The following is a 21,045-nucleotide window of genomic DNA, read 5'->3' as shown; positions in this document are numbered from 1 at the left end:
GTTAGGGATAAGAATGGCAGTGTCCTGATTCACACAATATGGGAAATTCAATTTGCTGGATTTGGCTTAAAACGTTTGAATCCAATCATTGTAAGGTATGCATCAGTTTATGCCTTTGTATTGAATGAATTGTAGCATAGTTCATAAATCATGAATATAGTCTTCAATATATGGCTGTAATTAAGCCCATAATTGATTCCATGACAGTAAAAAAGCAGAGATTTTACAACCATTTTTTGTGGCAGTTATTAAGCAAGTACTGTACCGTGGTCATTAAGCAAGTCCATCGTTTGCTATAGGGTGATTTTTGCTATAAATGAGAAACATGGGTTTCCATCATGTGAGCATGGGGCACTGCAAAGTTGTAAATATGGGTGGATTGTTGAGTGCCCCCAAAGTGGCCGTGTGATGTGTGCACGCACATATCAAATGCTCTCTCCCATCCATTCCATTTTTCTATGCAATTGTTTGAAATATTGTGCAATTATATATTTCTATACTGTTGACATGTTAATTGCTCAAAACCCACAAATCAACTAAGCGAACCCTTATCATGTCTAAAAGGTTTGTTCCAAAACTCATTCTCTAAAGCAGTTTGGAAAGTCCCAAACACCTGCATTTATTTTGCTGGAAATAAAAAAAGTATATTTATATGAAGGTTGCCTGTTTAAAGTAGATTCCAATTGTGCTCACCTTTATGAAAGTGTCTTGTCTTTTGTCAGCTGTAATAGAGTTGATTTGCCATTGCTTTCCTCTGGAATATATATTTTTGGCTTTCTAGTCTAGTCTCCAGCCTAACATTTCCTGGGAGTCTCCCATTGAAGTACTATCCTCAGTTAACTTCGAGGTTATTGAATATGTGCTGTCACTTTTGGCTTGGCTTGAATTTGTCTGAATGTTACCTTAATAAAAAACTGCTGTCACATTTGATACCAAGCATAATAGATGTACATGATTTATTTATTTATTTATTTAGTAACACTTTATCACACTTGCTAACTTATAACAATATCCATAATTTTTCCTAAATTAGAAAATTAATTCTTCATCTCAGGTTTTGCTTCTACTGGTCACTCACTCCATTGGGTTAAAAACTCAAAAACAAAACAAAAGTCAAGAGCAATTTGTGAGTTTTTCATGTTCATCAGTGAAGGGTATGACGCTTTTAAATGGGAAAACATTTTTTGAGTACAGAATACAAGTGGACAATATTCATGTAGTTGTTCTCATCAGATTTTTACAAACATTTGTGATCTGAATTTGGAAACATAGAAACATAGAAGACTGAGTGCAGAAAAAGACCTCATGGTCCATCTAGTCTGCCCTTATACTATTTCATGTACTGTATTTTTATCTTAGGATGGATGTTTGTCCCAGGCATGTTTAAATTCAGTTACTGTGGATTTACCAACCACATCTGCTGGAAGTTTGTTCCAATGATCTATTACTCTTTCAGTAAAATAATATTTTCTCATGTTGCTTTTGACCTTTCCCCCAACTTCAGATTGTGTCCCCTTGTTCTTGTGTTCTTTCCTATTAAAAACACTTCCCTCCTGAACCTTATTCAACCCTTTAACATATTTAAATGTTTCGATCGTGTCCCCCCTTTTCCTTCTGTCCTCCAGACTATACAGATTGAGTACATTCTTTCCTGATACGTTTTATGCTTAAAACCTTCCACCATTCTTGTAGCCCGTCTTTGGACCCGTTCAATTTTGTCAATATCTTTTGTAGGTGAGGTCTCCAGAACTGAACACAGTATTCCAAATGTGGTCTCACCAGCGCTCTATATATCTCCCTCTTCCTGCTTGTTATACCTCTAGCTATGCAGCCAAGCATTCTACTTGCTTTTCCTACCGCCCGACCACACTGCTCACCTATTTTGAGACTGTCATAAAACACTACCCCTAAATCCTTTTCTTCTGAAGGTTTTGCTAACACAGAACTGCCAATACAATACTCAGATTGAGGATTCCTTTTCCCCAAGTGCATTATTTTACATTTGGAAACATTAAACTGCAGTTTCCATTGCTTTGACCATTTATCTAGTAAAGCTAAATCATTCAGCATATTACAGACACCTCCAGGAATATCAACCCTATTGCACTTCAGGGTCAATTTCAGACTCATTCATACTGCTAGGATTCCCTAACATTAGTAGGTGAGGAACAGAGAAAAGAGATATTCTTAGTAGTTCATGGAAATAACAGAAAGCCATAGTGCCAATTCATCAATAATGGAGAGTATCTTATTACAAAACCAAAAAAATTTAAGAAATGTGCTTCTTTGTCTCAAACAATTGAAATAGCAGCTTTTCCCCCTTTTTTCACAAACCTCATTCTTTAGATTTTTAATTCCAATGTTTTCAATTTCTAGCATATTTTCATCCAGGAGATACTGGGGATTATTTGTAAGTAAATTCCTTTTTATATATAAAAACAAATTGCAGGCTACTAACAGACAACTACCGTAATTCATGGTTCACAGAAACATAGCTGCCTCTTAGATGATAGTTTCTGCCCATAATTAATTGCACGCTGAATTGTAACATACGGTATATAGTAAATTAAAAGTGGTAAAGATCTGGCTTTTTCAGCAAGTCTGGGGCCGTTGATCTGATGATAACCATCGAGATCTGTCCATATATGGCATGCATGGGTTTCATTGTTTTACTTTAATTGCTTTTTAAACTATTTTTATAGTATTTTGGATGTTTATTTTTTTTGTTGTCAGCTGCCCAGAGTCCCTAGGGAGTGGGTGGCATAAAAATTGAATAAATAAATGATAGGAATACAGAACTTTCAATTCAGAAATAATATGCAAACAAATACTTCAGTTCTTTTCAATGTATTTTATTTTGTTTATGCACACTATGCCATGAATTCATAAGGAATTGGTTCCAGCAACTCTGGCTCTTTGCCATTGGTTCTAACAAAGTGAGCTTCTCTTGGAGGTGCAGGCTGTAAACAAGAATACAAAAGAAGTACGTTATGACAGTGCAAGATATATAGAAAAAAACTGTTTTACAGAGCGTTTTTCTACCACTACACACTTAATAATTAGGTCGCTAGACTTTTCTTAAATTTAGGAACATACATTAAGAGAATATATATATATATACAGTGATCCCCCGATCATTGCGGGGGTTCCGTTCCAGGACCCCCCGCAACGAGCGGGTTTTCGCGAAGTAGCGCTGCGGAAGTAAAAACACCATCTGCGCATGCGCAGATGGTGTTTTTACTCCCGCAGCGCTAGCGAGGAGCCGAAGATTGGGGTTCCTGTTTTAAAACGTCGCCGCCGGCATGGGCGGCTTGCCAGCACCCCCCAGGACCCCCAACCCGGGTTTGGGGGGCTGCTAGGAAGCCGCCCATGCCGGCGGCGACGTTTTAAAACAGCCGCGCCGCTTTCCAATGAGTCCCAAAGACAAACGTCAAACTTCCGCGTTTGTCTTCGGGACTCATTGGAAAGCGGCGCGGCTCTTTTAAAACGTCGCCGCCGGCATGGGCAGCTTGCCAGCACCCCCCCGAACCCGGGTGGCCGGACCGAGCAGCGAGCGAAGGGCGGGTGGCCGGGCGAGCGGGTGCTGGGGAGGGCTTCTCGCCCTCCCGCCAGCAAGAGGGGGAGCGAACGGCGTGGGCAGGCTGCGGACAAGCCGTTCGCTCGGGCCGCTTCCCAGCTGAGTACTCAGCTGGGAAGCGGCCCGAGCGAACGGCGTGGGCGGGAGAAGGGTGCGCGAGCAGGCAGGCTGCGGACAAGCCGTTCGCTCGGGCCGCTTCCCAGCTGAGTACTCAGCTGGGAAGCGGCCGAGCGAAGCGGCAGCAGCGAGGAGTTTGCGTGGGCGGTGGGGAAACTCCTCGCTGATGCCCGCCAAGAGGGGGAAGACCTAGGGAAGCCGCCCAGCAGCTGATCTGCCCGGCGCCATCTACGCATGCGTGCCCATAGAAAAAAGGGCACGCATGCGCAGATGGTGTTTTGACTTCCGGGTTGAAAAATCAGTGTAAGACTGGTAGAATCTTGGCGACATTTCAATGAGGTCCCATTCATCATTGTATATAATAAGATGACAATGTCAATTATATATACATTTTAATTATATATACATTTTGACAAATTAAGCTAGTTCCTTTAATAATGTGACTGACAACTCTAAAATCATTTTTTTTAATCTTCATGCAGCTTTGTTTTCTGATTTAGCTTGCTGTTACAGTAGACAATAAATGAAGTCATGCAGTAACATTTAAGCACTATATAAATTAAAGACAATATTTTTGGTCTCTTCAGCCTTGAAAGACGGCGTTTAAGGGGTGACTTGATTGAAGTGTATAAAATCATGCATGGGATAGAAAAGGTGCATAGAGAAAAAAAATTCTCTATCACACAATACTAGGACAAGGGGGCACTCTCTAAAGCTCCTAGGTAAGAAAGCGAGGACAAGTTAAAGGGAAATATTTCTTCAACCAGAGGGGTCGTTGGTTTATGGAATTCACTTCCACAAGAGGTCATGACAGCTGTCAGCCTGGATAGCTTCAAGGCAGGATTAGACAGATTCATGGATGCCAAGTGTATCGGTGGTTATTGAAACGTATGTCCAAGTGCCGCCTCTATGTTGGTTGAGGCAGGCAGGATTTACTCGAGTACCATTTGTTGGGGGTCAAGGGAAAGGGAGGGTCTTGCCTTCTCTTCTGCTCAAGATCCCCATGGACAATTGGTGGGCCACTGTGTGACACAGAATGCTGGACTCGGTGGGCTTTGGTCTGATTCAGCATGGCTCCTCTTATGTTCTTATTTTCAGCATCCCAATCACCTAACCACAAACTGCTACAGTTTTCACTGGTTTCCAGCAATAAATGTCCATGGAGAAAACTAATTTGCTTAACAATTGTGATATTTGCTTAACCATGGAATTTGCTTAAAAATCAGGTCCGGTTATTTGACTCATGACTGCACTTCCAATTATGGTTGCAAGTTGAAGACTACCTGTATGTCAACAATGCCTGAGATCTGACAGGGGTAATATATATGCCCTCAGATAATGTAACATTTCTGTCTTTCGACTTTCAACATTTTTGTTGTTACTTACAAAGTGTGTTCAAAGTAACTTTAGATTTCCTTTAGCACCAATTACTTAAAATATATACTCAATATTACCTGGCGTTTCAACTCAAACCAAGTGCCCTTTTCCTTTGCTTCCTTTTTCTTTCTTTCATTTTCCTTCACACGCTGCAAAAAACTGTCTCTGCTCTTAGAATGTTTAATGTGTTCAATGCGTACGTTGATTCTCTTAGCAAGGATCTTGCCCCTAGAAGAAAAAAAGTTTTAGCATTTCTTTTTTTTAATAACCAAGAACTAGATCACTGAGATCAAGTCAGCAAAGTTCTATTGTCTGACATTCCCAAACAATATATTGTTAAAGAAGAGACACAGCATTTGTTTCCTCTGACAGGATCCAAGCCAGTTAAATATAATCTGACTGGGTTTTAAAAGGATAGTTGCTGTAACCCCCCCTGAATGACCAATTAAGACAAGAAATGTCTAACTGGTAAAGTGAAGGGGGAAACAGACATATTTTAACTTAAACATTCAGCAGTCGAAAATAAAAGAATGCACTTACTTAACTTTCTTGTTCACAATAATGCCCACAGCATGCTGAGTAATGTTATATACTCTTCCAGTCTTGCCATGGTAACATTTGTGGGGCATGCCTTTTTGAACTGTTCCTGTGCCCTGTTAGGATAGAATGTTACACTATAAATAGCTATAAATAAAAATGTTTGAATTATTTACTGAAAAACTCTTGGGAAAGGATATCAATGAATTATTTACAATTGAATGCCAGTATTGTTAAATTTGTGGGTATCATTACCGCACTGTCCCATAGTATAAGTTTTTCTAATCAAACCAGAACAAGCTTACTTACTCTTTATGTAAACTATTCAAGAATGATTACACTATTTCCCGCTTTAACTGAACCCCAATCTTCTAGTAATTTTATTAAACAGCCATCAAATTATGAATAGCATGGGCATAATTTATGAGCCCAATGAATCACACATGGCTTACTAATCACATTAAAATCTTTATTACATTATAAATTAGCATAAACTCCTATCATAATTTTATTATTTTGTCTAAGAGCCTAAGTTTCCTGGAGAGCTAGATAATGCCTCTGGTTTGCTTTCAGTACCGGTGAAATGTTTTGCTCAGTTTGCTTCAGTTATTACAAAGCAATCATAGGAGAAAGTCATCATTAAGCACCAGAGCATTAAAATAATGTAACGCAGCCTTACAGAATCAAACCGTCAAATTGGGCCTTGCACTAAGAATTCAGCAAAATTTTAACATGTTTAAGTTTGATTAAACTTACATGTTAGAAAAAATATCATGTGTTTATCAAGAGCCAAAACTATATCCAATGTCAAGTGAAGTACTGCACATCTGATTACAGATGATCCATTAACAACTACTTTACAATTTACTTTTAAAAACTTTTTTATATTTTTAAAAAACAAATATTAAATTAAAACAAAACAAAAAATATTAAATAGCCAAGCACTCAAAAAGTTCTACAATATAAATTCAAGGGAATTATTATTTATCCTTTCATATTATGGTATTCTACACTTTTATTTTAATAAAGTAATAAAGCTTTGTAACATTTGTTTCAGGAAAATAATTTTTAAAAACACATACCTTAATATCAACAATATCACCCTTCTTATAGATTCGCATGTAGGTAGCAAGAGGGACAACACCTTTTTAAAAAATGCAACAATTATTATATTTTAGTTACTATAATTTTAATTTCATGCATTTTAATATTACAATTCCATATTAAAGATTAAATTAAAAATAGAATTAAAGATCCCCCCCAATAATGGTTAACAGTAGGCGTTAGGCAAACTTAACGGTGAACTTTAAATTATGTGATATTGGTATTCCTTTATACTATAATGCATGTTAAATAATTCACACAGGTAGGAATTCGACCAATATTATTCCCACCATTTTATTAAATGTAACTGTCTCAATGAGTTTTACTTACCATGTTGCGAAAGGGTCTTGAGAACATATAACGTGTCCCTCTCCTCTTTCCTTTGTGTTTGTCATCTTGACAGATCACTGTAAGAATAAACAATTTACAACAATTCAGACAAAAAGAATATAGTGATGCTTCCCTGTTATTGAAGACATGACTACAATCAAAAGAATTTATGTCAGAAAAAACATTTTCAGCTCTTGAAATCTTGTTAAATTAAACTGAGCTTTGGTAATAAGCAAGCCTGCAAAATACAACTTCCACACAAAATCCTTTACGTGTCAATTTCTTATCAAGACCCCCAAGTATGATTAGGCAGTTTTATGGCTTTCTCAGAAGGTAGAAAGATGGATATAAAGACAGACTTATACTCTGACTTATTCAACTAGGGATTTGCCTGTGACAGCCAACACTAGATCAACCTTTCTCTATTCAGTACCCTGGACATTTGTTGTCCTACATCACCTACCATACCCAGCAGACAGGGTGGAGTAATCTAATATACAAAGCAAGTGTCTCAAATGTTAACAATCTTTCAAGGTATACTTTCAAAATTTAATTCTCCCCATCCCAAACTATCCAATTGAATAATGTGAAAATGGACAAAGCTTAATAAAATGCAAGTACAGAAAAACAAAGTTTTTGCTTTAGTAGTTTAATTGTACTTCAATGTACAACGCTATTATTGTAGCTTTAGAACTCAACTGAATGCAAGTATTTCTGAAATTGAAACAGCAATGTCCATTCTAACAATCACATCAGACTAACAAGCAAAGGAATGCAAATATAGTCCCCTCTCTTAAGGAGACGGAGCCTTTATAGACTAGGATTGAGCGCTTCCCAAGACCTACGATCACCTCCTTTGCAAGTGGAACAGTAATACTGTCCCAGTTGATGGGCCTCCCAAATAACAATAGCACTTAAACTTATATACTGCTCCACAGTACCTTCCAGCCCTCTCTAAATGATTTACAGAGCCAGCATATCGCCCCCAACAATCTGGGTCCTCATTTTACCAACCTCGGAAGGATGGAAGGCTGAGTCTGGTGAGATTCGAACTGGTAAACTACAGACAGCAGAAGCAGCTTCAAGTACTGCACTCTAACCACTGTGCCACTGAGGCTCATATAAGATAGTTATATATAATGTAATCGTATTAATCATATGCACCAAAGACAAATTCCTTGTGTGTCCAATCACACTTGGCCAATAAAGAATTCTATTCTATTCTATATTATATTCTATTCAAAAAAACAAAGCACATCCCAACCTATCTAATGGCAGGTACCAGATTAGAGAAACTACACTGAGCAGTTTTAACTGGGGGGGGGGGGGGGGGGGGGAGAATACAGGAAACTTCTGCTATGCCAGATTTAAGGATTGGCTCATGATGGACAGAACCTGTTTGTTGCGCAGACTCCAATTTTTGTGATTTCTGACTGGAAATCACACAATAAGAGCCACACATTGGTTAGAGCACAGCACTGCAGGCTACTTCAGCTAAGTGTTAGCTGTAGTTCAGTTCAAATCTCACCACCAACTCAAGGTTGACTCAGCCTTCCATCCTTCCATGGTGGGTCAAATGAGGAGCCAGATTGTTGGGGGGCAAGATGCTAACTCTGTAAACCGCTTAGAAGGGGCTGTAAAAGCACTATGAAACGGCATATAAGTCTAAATAGAATAGAATAGAATTTTAATGGCCAACTGTGATTGGACACACAAGGAATTTGTCTTGGTGCATATGCTCTCAGCATACATAAAAGAAAAAGATACATTTGTCAAGAATCATGTGGTACAACACTTAATGATTGTCATGGGATCAAATAAGGAATGAAGAAACAATCAATATTGATAAAAATCTTAGGATACAAGCAACAAGTTATAGTCATACAGTCCTAAGTGGGAGGATAGGAATGATGAGAAAAACTAATATAAATAGAAGTGCAGATTTAGTAAAAAGTCTGACAGTGTTGAGGGGGGGGGAATTTGTTTAGTAGAATGATGGCGTTCAGGAAAAAAACTGTTGTTGTGTCTAGTTGTCTTGGTGTGCAGTGCTCTGTAGCTACGTTTTGAGGGTAGGAGTTGAAACAGCTTGTGTCCAGGATGTGAGGGGTCAGTAAATATTTTCCCCGCCCTCTTTTTGACTCGTGCAGTATACAGGTCCTCAATGGAAGGCAGGTTGGCAGCAATTGTTTATCCTCTGAAGTCTGTGTCGGTCCTGTTGGGTTGCAGCAGTTCCCAACCTTTTTTGGCCCACGTCCCACCTGAGCATCTCTAAAATCCTCATGCCCCCCACCCCGGCATATAATTCTTACTATTCAAAAAGTGAACTCCTACTCATGTGGAGGAAGCCTAAAAAGGCCATTAACTTAGTTTAAACAAGGTTCCAATTGCCCCTATTAAAAATCAAATCCCCCCCTCCCCGTGGAGGTTAGGCCCCACATTGGGAACCAGGGGTGTAAATGCTATTGCTATAGCTCTTGAAGCTGGAGGGGGAGAGACACCTCCCTCCCCGAGCCCCCTACATTCAAACCACGTGCCTTGAAGCTACTAAACTTATAGTCAGAAAAAGGTGTTCTATTTATTTCGACTATTGTAATGCTCTCTACATGGGGCTACCTTTGAAGAGTGTTCGGAAACTTCACATCGTGCAGAATGCAGCTGCAAGAGCAATCATGGGCTTCCCTAGGTATGCCCATGTTACACCAACACTCTGCAGTCTGCATTGGTTGCCGATCAGTTTCCGGTCACAATTCAAAGTGTTGGTTATGACCTATAAAGCCCTTCATGGCATCAGACCAGAATATCTCCAAGACCATTTCTGCTGCAGGAATCCCAGCGACCAGTTAAGTCCCACAGAGTTGGCTTTCTCCAGGTCCCTTCGATGAAACAATGCCGTCTGGCGGGACCCAGGGGAAGAGCCTTCTCTGTGGTGGCCCCAGCCTTCTGGAATCAACTCCCCCCGAAGATTAGGATTGCCCCCACCCTCCTTGTCTTTCGCAAACTTAAAACCCACCTCTACCATCAGGCATGGGGAAATTGATTCCCCTGGGCCGTTTCTGCTTTATGTATGGTCTGTATGAGTAGTACGATTGTGTTTTATATCAAGGGTTTTAACATGTCTTAACTATTGGATTTGTACTGTTTTATTGTTGTGAGCCGCCCCGAGTCTCCAGATAGGGGCGGCATACAAATATAATAATAATAATAATAATAATAATAATAATAATAAATAATAATAATAATAATAATATACTCTTCCTCAGCGCTGGGCTACCATCCAGCACTACCCTCTTCCCGTCAGCACTGGTTTTGCCTTGGCCACGTGCGCCTGGATCCTTGATGCCATCCCTCTCCCGCCGCTCATACTTCGCTTCTGGCCTTTTTCTCTCCCTCTTCTACCTTCCGTCCCGCCCGCAACTCCCCCTGGCTGCTTTCCTGCGGCTCTCCCGACGCTCCTCGCTCGGCTTTTCTATCTCCGGGCAGCCCCGAAACCGCCCGGGCCTCCCGGTATCCCAGCCAGCCGAGTTTTCTTTCAAGCCGTTTCTCCCGCCTGTTACCCAGGCAACCGTTCCCTTCCCGCCGGTTACCCAGGCTACCGTTCCCTTCCCGCCACCGTCCGTGCGTACCGAACGAGGGGGAAAAAGAGCAGCCCAAGTGCCGCGAGTTACCTGCAAGATGGCGTCCGCAGGCCGAAAAGAAAGAAGGCGGCGCTTCGCCGGATGTCCGCGCCTTTCTTCCGGTTTGGCGCGAGGACGGGGGGGGGAAGGGGCCTCACCTCATCCGCGCCTGTCCTTTAAAAACGCCCGATTGAAAAAAAAAACACGTCCAGTTAAAAAAAACCCCAACTAAATCCTGACTATATTCGCACGGCAAGTTAAAGAAAATAGAAAGGATGCGAAAGTTGAAGTCGCCGCAAAATAAATGTGGTGAGGTTTCTTAGGTGTTATGATGCTGAACCGGAGCAGGCAGTGTTTTAGACAGTTTGCGAGGAGGGCCTCTCATAACAAGTGTCTCCAACCTTAAAAACTTTAAGACTTTTGGACTCCAAATCCCAGAATTCCTCAGCCAGAAAAGCTGGCTGAGGAATTCAGGGAGTTGAAATCCACAAGTCTTAAGGTTGCCAAGGTTTCAGAAAAGTTTATTTTCCCCACACATACATACGTGCAAGATGTAATATCATATACCTGCAACACAATACAATAAACATACCTGTATATCAATCACCAAATACACTGCTCAAAAAAATTAAAGGGAACACTCAAAGAACACATCCTAGATCTGAATGAATGAAATATTCTAATTGAATACTTTGTTCAGTACAAAGTTGAATGTGCTGACAACATGTGAAATTTATTGTCAATCAGTGTTGCTTCCTAAGTGGACAGTTGAATTTCACAGAAGTTTGATTTACTTGGAGTTATATTGTGTTGTTTAAGTGTTCCCTTTATTTTTGTGAGCAGTATATAATCATTAATACTTCTTAAATTCATGTCTATTTATTTTCGGTATACAGTACATCATTTATCTCACGCTACCAAGTTCCCAAGGTTGAGACCCCCCACCTCATAAGGATAAGAAAGAAAAAACGAAGTGTTTGTACTGTTGGCAGTAGGTGGGGGGGTTTGGGGACAAATCGGTGGGGTGCAATAGAGAGCAGTTCTGCGGCGCTGTTCTTGCTTGGTGGATTAAGTTGAAGATCTCTCAGACAGGGATTAAATAAACCAGCACTTGAATGATTCACCCAGCATAAATGAGCTCAAAACCAACGTCTATGGAGAGTCTCAGTCATCAGGTCATAGTTGTCCCAAAGGTGCTTTTCAAAAAGTCAACTGGACTTTCTGGTTGTTCTTTTGGAGACATTTCTCTTGTCATCCAACAACAGTGGCAGGCCCTTCACTGACCCATACCCTCAGTGTCACCTAAATCAGAGTGCAAATACAGATAATTACAGAAGCAGGGCTGAAATCCAGCAGGATCTGGACAACCCATAGCAGAAATTTTCAGTAGTTCAGACAATCGGCAAATACCACCTCTAGCTGGCCCCAGAGTAGGGTGGGAAAGGAGATTGATTGATTGATTGATTGATTGATTGATTGATTGATTGATTGATTTAGTTAGTTAGTTAGTTAGTTAGTTAGTTAGTTAGTTAGTTAGTTAGTTAGTTAGTTAGTTAGTTCAGAGGTCCCCAACCTTTTTTGCACCAGGGACCGGCTTTAAGCTAGACCAGTTTTCCATGGCCCGGTGGGGGGGGGGGGAGCTAGCTGTCAGCGGCGCCGTAAAAGGGGCGATCAAGAGAGGAATGGGTGAATGAATGGACGGAGGGTGGGAAGGAAGGAAGGAAAGAGGGAAGGGACAGGAACAGAAGAAGGGTGCAAAGGAAGCAAGGAAAGGTGTGAAAGGGGAGAGTAAGAGAGGAAGGAGTGAAAGAAGGGAATGAGGGAGGAAAGAAGGGAGGAAGGAAAAGGAAAGCAAGAAATGGAGGGAGGAAAGGAAGGAAGGAAAGAAAGAAAGAAGGGGGGAAGGGACAGGAACAGAGGAAGGAGCAAGGAAACTTATGAAAGGGGAGAGTAAGGGAAGAAGGTAGGAAGGAGAAAGAAAAGAAGAAATAGAGGAAGGGAAGGTAAAAGAGAGAAAGAAAAAGAGCAAGAAAGAAAGAAAGAGAAAGAAAGAAAGAAAGAAAGAAAGAAAGGCAACTTCAAAGAAAGGCTCACTGAGCATCTCTCACTCTCTCTCTCTTTCTATCCCTCTTTCTTTCTTTCTCTTCCTTTCTCTCTCTCCTCTTCCTTTATCTCCTCTCTCTCTCCCTCTCTCTTTCTCTCCCCCCTCTCTCCCCTTTCCCTCTCTCTTTCTCTCTCTCCCTCTCTTGCTATCTCTCCCCCCTTTCCCTCTCTCTTTCTCTCTCTCCCTCTCTTGCTATCTCTCCCCCCTCTCCCTCTCTCTTTCTCCCTCTCCCTCTCTTTCTCTCTCTCTCCCCCTCTTTCTCTCTCTTCTTCTCACTTTCTCTCTCTTGTTTTCTTTCTGTCTCTTTTGCTTTCCCTCTCACTCTTTCTTGTTTTCTTTCTCACGCTCTTTCTCTCTCTTGTTCTCTCTCTTGCTATCTCTTTCTCCCCCCCTTTCTCTCACTCTCTCTTTCTCACTTTCTCTCTATCTTGCTGTCTGTTGCTCTCACTCACTCTCGTTCTCCGTTCTTCTCAGCGGTGACGCGCGCACGCCCTGCCCGCCTCACCTTTGCGAGAGCACTTTCGCCCCGGGCTCTCAGCAAGGGGGTTTGCAGGAGAGGTGGGGCAGGCGAAGGTGATATTCAATGTCGGGGGCGCACAGGCGGTTGCACGCACTCCCTATCTCCCTGCTAGCCCACTCGGAATATTCAAAATAAGAAAAGCCTTCGCCGGCAAAGGTTTTTCTTATTTTGAATACTCCGAGTGGGCTAGCAGGGAGATAGGGAGATTACATTGAATCAGGATTCTATGTCTTAATTGTCAAATAATGGGTTAGAGCAGTGGTTCTCAATCTGTGAATCACAACCTCTTTGTGGGTCGAATGGCTATTTCACAGGAGTCGCCTAAGACCATTGGAAAACACATATTTCCGATGGTCTTAGGAACCGAGACACCATTCCTCTTCCTGTCTCCAGGCAGGTCAACCTACATGCAAATAGACTGGAAAAAAGAAAAGTATCTGTACCATGGGAACTTCTGAGCATGCACAGAAGCTGAATTTCCAGCACTATGCATGCATCATATTGCAATTTTTTAAAAAAAAAACCCAGCTCTGCGCATGCATGCAGAGGAGAAAGTGAACCGGCAGTGAGATAAGTTAGAACCCATCCCTGAGTTTCCTAATAAATTTATTATTTTATGGTTGGGGGTCACCACAACATGAGGAACTTTATTAAAGGATTGTGGCATTAGGAAGGTTGAGAACCACTGGGTTAGAGTGATTTTAATTCCCCGTGCAGATTTTACAACAAGGTTCAATTAAGATTTAGCAGTAGGTATAGTCTTTGGGTAGATGCTAAATAATTCCAAATAATTTGATATTCTGGGTAGACTTCTAGTTGGAAAATGGTTCTGGGAAACCTCTTTCCAAATTAAGCAGAGGACAATATTTCAGATTTGTATCTGTAAATGCCTATTATAATTACACAACGTTTCACACGCATACACAAATAATGGGCCCTAACAACAACATGGTATTTTACAAACTTATAAATCTAAGTAACATATTAAGATTTTGTTCACTTCATTGCGTCCATTTCTCATCTTATTCATGAAAGCTATTACGCACATTCATATACAGTAATACCTTGTCTTACGAACTTAATTGGTGCCGGAAGGTGGTTCATAAGGCGAAATGTTCATAAGGTGAAACAATGTTTTCCATAGGAAGCAATGTAAAAGCGATTAATGTGTGCAACGGGGAAAAAAAATCGCAAAATGGTGCTCCGCTGGGCGCCGCCGCCCGGCTGCCACATTTTAAAACAGCTGGGGGGCTTCTCGGTGTTCTCCCGAACCCGAACCCGAACCTTTCTGGTTCGGGAGGCCGCCGAGAAGCGCCGCCACCCGGCTGTCACCTTCTGAAAGTTCGGGTTCGGGTTCAGGTTCCGGAGGCCGCTGAGAAGCGCCTGGCTGTTTCAAAAGGTTACAGCTGGCCGCCGTCGCCTGGCGGAGCACCGTTTTTGCGATCGGCAGTGGCGCTTTCGGCCGATCTGGAGGTTGGAAAGGAAGTGGGGAATCCCAATAGGGAATTCCATGGGCGGAGCTTTGACGTCACGAAGATGTCCTTCCTGGAGGCCACGTTTCAGCCGACCAGGACGTCTTCGTGACATCAAAGCTTCTGAAACAGCTGGGTGCTTCTCAGAGGCCTCCCGAACCCGAAAAGTTCAGGTTCGGGTTCGGGAGAACGCTGAGAAGTCCCATGGCTGTTTTAAAAGGTGACAGCCGGGCGGCGGCGCCCAGCAGAGCGCCATTTTGCGATCTGTGGTGGGTTCGTAAGCCGGAAAAAGTTCGTAACAAGAGGCAAAAAAATTCTGAACCCCGGGTTCATATCTCGAGATGTTCTTATCACGAGGGGTTCATATCACGAGGTACCACTGTATAATGCTAAATTATAGACCATGTTAACACATAGGAAGCTGAAAACAAAGGAAAACAGACCATGCTATAGTAGCCTACAAATCACTCTGCCTTGAAATATTTACTTTTTTAAAATTGTACATCTGTCTTAATTCTCTTTATTTGTTAAGCAAAAGGACATATTCTCCAATGAAACTTTCACCCAGTTCATTGTACTTTGGAATATATAGCCTATTCTTTCCATGTCCAATATTAAGATATTTAATAAATATTAACAGCTTCATCTGACTAAACTCAGTGTTCATATTCTTTTGGAAAATTCAAATTAGTCTTATAGCAAGTTCATGAACATATCTTTAATGGAGGAGGAATTTGACTAAAATACACACTCATGAATTGTTTGTACAATTGAATAGCATCCCAATTTTGTCAATGGTTTTCCATTCTGTAGAAAAATAAAATAATTTATTTATCCATATTTGTATTACATAAGCTATTTAGGAAGAACTTATTGCTACATTCAAGCATTGTATACTAAAACCCCAAAAGGCTACTTTTTTTTGCATAATGTCTTTCAGTCAATTCCAATATCCTTAAAATACTAGGAAAGACATGTTAATAACATTCCAATATTTTACAGAACACTTTGGTATAAATAAGAGTTTGTTCAAGCAATACTTGATTCCTTCCAATCAGTGTTTTTATGGTCTTTCATTTAACAGTAGCATTTCTGATACACATATGTAAAGAAGATTCAAACAGATGAAATTTGTTCATCAGGGTGTATTCATAACCAATAGAGATTTTTAATCCTTGGATATAGCCAGTTGGGAAGTTTAAATTAGTTTACCATCTGCAAGTAATTAGAAACAAAACTACAGCAGATTTTTTTTTAGAGGAAATATTATAATATAATATAGTGAAAAAGGAAGCCAATCAAAATTTCAGTCTTCCCCTTTTTTTGATAAGGAAGACAGCATTGCTTAAACATTTATTTTAGCATAAACATAATAATGGCTGAACAATCAGCAAAGAACAAGTTCCTTCTAATTAACATGCTTTGTATTACAGGAAAAATTATGCCAAACACCAGCATTATATCCAAGTAGGAAATTTTATTGAATATATAGCATAATGCTATGTATATTCCAAAGAAATTAAATCCAAGTAGGAAATTTTACTGAGTATATAGCATAATCCTATGTATATTCCAAAGAAATTAAAATAACATATAAGGAAAAATACATCGCTATATAATTCAGTACATAAGTTGCTTAGAGCAGGAGTCTCCAAACTTGACAATTCTGGGAGTTGAAGTCCACAAGTCTAAAAGTTGCCAAGGTTGGAGACTCCTGGCTTAGAGGACATCTAGGATATAAGGAGCAATATAAATTAAATTAATATTAGTTACAGTACTTATATTCAATTATTGACACTTTCAAGTAAGTTCCTGGTGTTTTAAATTGCTTAAATTAATTAGGTGCTATCAATCTGAGTTGACACTTACACTTAAGTAAGAAAAACCCAAAATATACATATGAACTGGGCAAAACCTCACATAATAATAATAATAATAATAATAATAATAATAATAATAATAATAATAATAATAATAATAATAATAATAATTATTATTATTATTATTATTATTATTATTATTATTATTATTATTTATTAGATTTGTATGCTGCCCCCTTTTCCGAAGACTTGGAGCGGCTCACAACATCAATACAAGATACAAATCCAATGATTAAAAAACAAAACAGTTAAAAACCTTGACTTAAAAACAATTATACAACCCATAAAAAGGAGCGGCCGAGGGGAATAGCAGTGACTGTGAGAGGGATCTTGGAGTCTTAGTAGACAACCAGCTAAACACGAACCAGCAGTGTACACCAGCAGCCAAAAAAGCCAATGCAATCCTAAATTGCATGAATAGAGGGATACAATCCAGGACTAGGAGGTACTAATACCACTGTATAAAGCCTTAGTTAGACCACACCTTGAGTAATGCATTCAGTTTCGGTCACCACTCTACAAAAAAGACATTGAAACGCAAGAAAAAGTGCATAAGAGAGCAACCAGGATTTATTTATTTATTTATTTGATTTTAATGCTGCCCTTCTCCTTAGACTCAGGGCGGCTTACAACATGTTAGCAATAGCACTTTTTAACAGAGCCAGCATATTGCCCCCACAATTCGGGTCCTCATTTTACCCACCTCGGAGGGATGGAAGGTTGAGTCAACCTTGAGCCGGTGATGATATATGAACTGCTGACCTTCAGATCTACAGTCAGCTTCAGTGGCCTGCAGTACAGCACTCTACCTGCTGTGCCACCCTGGCTCTTGGTGATTAGGGGACTGGAGACTGTAACATATGAAGAGCTGTTGCATGAACTGGGGATGGCCGGTCTGGCGAAGGACCAGGGGGGACATGATAGCAGTGTTCCCATACTTGAGGGGCTGCCACACAGAGGAGAGGGTCAGTGTGCCTACTGTGCCTGTCCAATTGTTCCCTCTTTATCATTACCAATCTTATTATGTATTTAAACAGTTATATCTATGTACTGTATTGTTTTCCAAGGCACCAGAAGGCCATGCAAGGAATAATGGATGGAAACTGACCAAGGAGAGATTCAACCTGGAAATAAGGAGAAACTTTCTGACAGTAAGAGCGGTCAACCAGTGGAATAACAGCCGCCCTGAGTCCCTGGAGAGGGGCGGCAAATAAATATTATAATAATAATAATAATAATAATAATAATAATAATAATAATAATAATACCTGCGGAGGTTGTGAGAGCTCCAACACTTGAAACTTTCAAGAGGAGATTGGACGGCTATTTCTCTGAAATGGTGTAGGGCTTCCTGCTTCCTGTTTTATATTGAATGGGGGAGCTACTGATTTTGCCACCTCCTTCCCCATAGAAAAATCTTAATTATGGGTATTCCCCTACCCCACTGATTAAGAATAGGGAAATGCCATTGTTTGACATTTATTTGCATTCTTAGTGAGCTGAAAGGATCATTCATTGCCTCAGGTGGTATTTTCATTTTTTAGGTCAGTTAATGATGTTTTTGAGAGTTGGGAAATGAAAATAAGGGCCCTGTGATATGGGAAATGATTGAGCAAGTGCAAAACCGTAGATTGCCTGTGAACAGCCTTGAAGAAGCTGAAGCAAACATAGGAGGAACAGGGCTGCCAGTGGCTGTGAATCTCAATGGCTTACCTGTTTATATTTTCATTATTCTGCAATGCACTATTACAAATAAAATGAAAATAATTTTTTAAATGTTTTGTCATATTTGGCTATTTTCAGAGCTGGATGGCATTACCTGATTCATTTCACCTATAAAGTCTGTCTGTTCTTGCCAAGTTATTTGAACTTTGCCACCCACAGCACTAACTTCCGCTTTTTAAAAAATTTCTAGAGTTTCTACATTCTTTCCATTAGGACCTTGCGTTTTACTGTATACATAAGTTTGTGTACAAAGATTACATAATCTGAACAATACTCAAAACAACTCCAGAACAGAAGGAAAATGAAAAATTGCAAGAGGTAGGAAGGCAGCATTTACGTCTCTGTAAATGTTCCAAATCTGCAAAGAGAACTGCCTGTTGCCTTATGCTATTATCATTTAAACATTGGTGATAATTGTTTGATAAGCTTTTTATTTGTTCTATTTTACAGCCGCTATTTCCAAACCTGTGTTGTTTGGTAGTGAACAATCATAAAAATAAAATAGAAGAAAATTTTATCTTGTTGGATTTCTCTACTTTTTTAAAATTACCTACTAGATTTAATGTGTCAGTAGGTATAAACACGGGTGGTATAAATGTACATTTAAATCCTTTCATATTGCTAGACTTTGAAGTAGCATAGTACAGCATTTTAGATTTATATACCACTTCACAGTGCTTTACAGCCCTCTCTAAGCAGTTTACAGTTTACATATTGCCCCCAACAATCTAGGTCCCCTCATTTTGCCGACCTTGGAAGGATGGAAGGCTGAGCCAACCAGTACCTGAGACTATCAACCCTGTCACCCCAAAATCTGCCTTTTGTACGAATATGCATACATAGATAGATTTTATCCTGTTTGTTTAATCAGAAGATTTGGTGAAACCGGTGGAATATATTGTGCCAGTTTGTATAAGATATACTGATGATGTTTGTAAGTGGCGTGCATAAGCGCACCATTTTGCCTACCCTTACTAAACTACTAGTTACTTACTACTAGTCTTACTAAACAAATTTATTTATTTATTTGTTTGTTTATTAATGTAATTAATTCATTAATTAAAATTAATTAGTTAATTATTTGGATTTATATGCCGCCCCTCTCTGAGGACTCGGCGTGGCTTACAACAGATGAAAAGGCAATATACATCAAAATCCAATAATTTATAATTCCCTCAACATTGTCAAACTATTTATTAAGTTTGCACTACTATTACTACTAGTTTTTTTCTCATCATTCCTATCACCCATTTCCTCCCAGGCATGACTGCATGACTGTAACTTTTTGCTTGTATCCTTAAGATTTTTATTAATATTGTTTCTTCATTGCTTATTTGACCCCTATGACAATCATTCAGTGTTGTACCTCATGATTCCTGACAAATGTATTTTTTCTTTCATGTACACTGAGAGCATATGCCCCAAAGACAAATTCGTTCTGTGTCCAATCACATTTGGCCAATAAAAAATTCTATTCTATTCTATCCTATCCTATTCATACCAATACCTACTATCTTGTAGAAACATAGAAACATAGAAGTCTGACGGCAGAAAAAGACCTCATGGTCCATCTAGTCTGCCCTTATACTATTTTCTGTATTTTATCTTAGGATGGATATATGTTTATCCCAGGCATGTTTAAATTCAGTTACTGTGGATTTATCTACCACGTCTGCTGGAAGTTTGTTCCAAGGATCTACTACTCTTTCAGTAAAATAATATTTTCTCATGTTGCTTTTGATCTTACCCCCAACTAACTTCAGATTGTGTCCCCTTGTTCTTGTGTTCACTTTCCTATTAAAAACACTTCCCTCCTGGACCTTATTTAACCCTTTAATATATTTAAATGTTTCGATCATGTCCCCCCTTTTCCTTCTGTCCTCCAGACTATACAGATTGAGTTCATTAAGTCTTTCCTGATACGTTTTATGCTTAAGACCTTCCACCATTCTTGTAGCCCGTCTTTGGACCCGTTCAATTTTGTCAATATCTTTTTGTAGGTGAGGTCCCCAGAACTGAACACAGTATTCCAAATATGGTCTCGCCAGCATTCTATATAGTGGGATCATAATCTCCCTCTTCCTGCTTGTTATACCTCTAGCTATGCAGCCAAGCATCCTACTTGCTTTCCCTACTGCCTGACTGCACTGTTCACCCATTTTGAGACTGTCAGAAATCACTACCCCTAAATCCTTTTCTTTTGAAGTATTTGCTAACACAGAACTGCCAATACAATACTCAGATTGAGGATTCCTTTTCCCCAAGTGCATTATTTTACATTTGGAAACATTAAACTGCAGTTTCCATTGCTTTGACCATTTATCTAGTAAAGCTAAATCATTTACCATATTACAGACGCCTCCAGGAATATCAACCCTATTGCACACTTTAGAGTCATCGGCAAATAGGCAAACCTTCCCTACCAAACCTTCCCCTATGTCACTCACAAACATATTAAAAAGAATAGGACCCAGAACAGACCCTTGTGGCACACCGCTTGTAACTTGACTCTGCTCAGAATACTCGCCATTAACAATAACTCTCTGATGTCTACGCTTCAGCCAGCTGCAAATCCATTGAATTATCCAGGGATTAAGTCCAATCTTCACTAATTTATCTATCAGCTCTTTATGTGGAACCGTATCAAAGGCTTTGCTGAAGTCCAGGTAGGCAATATCCACGGCACCA

At 39.9% G+C, this 21,045-nt stretch overlaps 1 protein-coding gene and 2 non-coding genes across 3 annotated transcripts; all 3 read right to left on the bottom strand.

The window, feature by feature from the left end:
• Positions 1 to 2,836: 2,836 nt before the first annotated feature.
• RPL21 (ribosomal protein L21) lies at positions 2,837 to 6,764 on the bottom strand. The gene is made up of 4 exons (XM_070749834.1): positions 6,691 to 6,764; positions 5,612 to 5,724; positions 5,149 to 5,299; positions 2,837 to 2,960 (listed from the first exon to the last, which is right to left on the bottom strand). The coding sequence occupies exons 1-4, from the start codon at positions 6,727 to 6,729 to the stop codon at positions 2,871 to 2,873; spliced, it is 393 nt and encodes a 130-aa protein (XP_070605935.1). The 5' UTR covers positions 6,730 to 6,764; the 3' UTR covers positions 2,837 to 2,870.
• On the bottom strand, positions 5,426 to 5,558 carry LOC139167433 (small nucleolar RNA SNORA27). The gene has a single exon (XR_011559142.1). It is a non-coding gene; the product is annotated as a small nucleolar RNA SNORA27 (small nucleolar RNA).
• LOC139167422 (small nucleolar RNA SNORD102) lies at positions 6,173 to 6,254 on the bottom strand. Its single transcript, XR_011559133.1, has one exon. It is a non-coding gene; the product is annotated as a small nucleolar RNA SNORD102 (small nucleolar RNA).
• Positions 6,765 to 21,045: the final 14,281 nt, after the last annotated feature.

The sequence above is a fragment of the Erythrolamprus reginae genome, chromosome 4, assembly GCF_031021105.1.
Source record: "Erythrolamprus reginae isolate rEryReg1 chromosome 4, rEryReg1.hap1, whole genome shotgun sequence".
Classification (NCBI taxonomy): domain Eukaryota; kingdom Metazoa; phylum Chordata; class Lepidosauria; order Squamata; family Dipsadidae; genus Erythrolamprus; species Erythrolamprus reginae.
The sequence above is the reverse complement of the archived record's forward strand: the minus strand, read 5'-3'. Positions and strand labels throughout refer to the sequence as shown.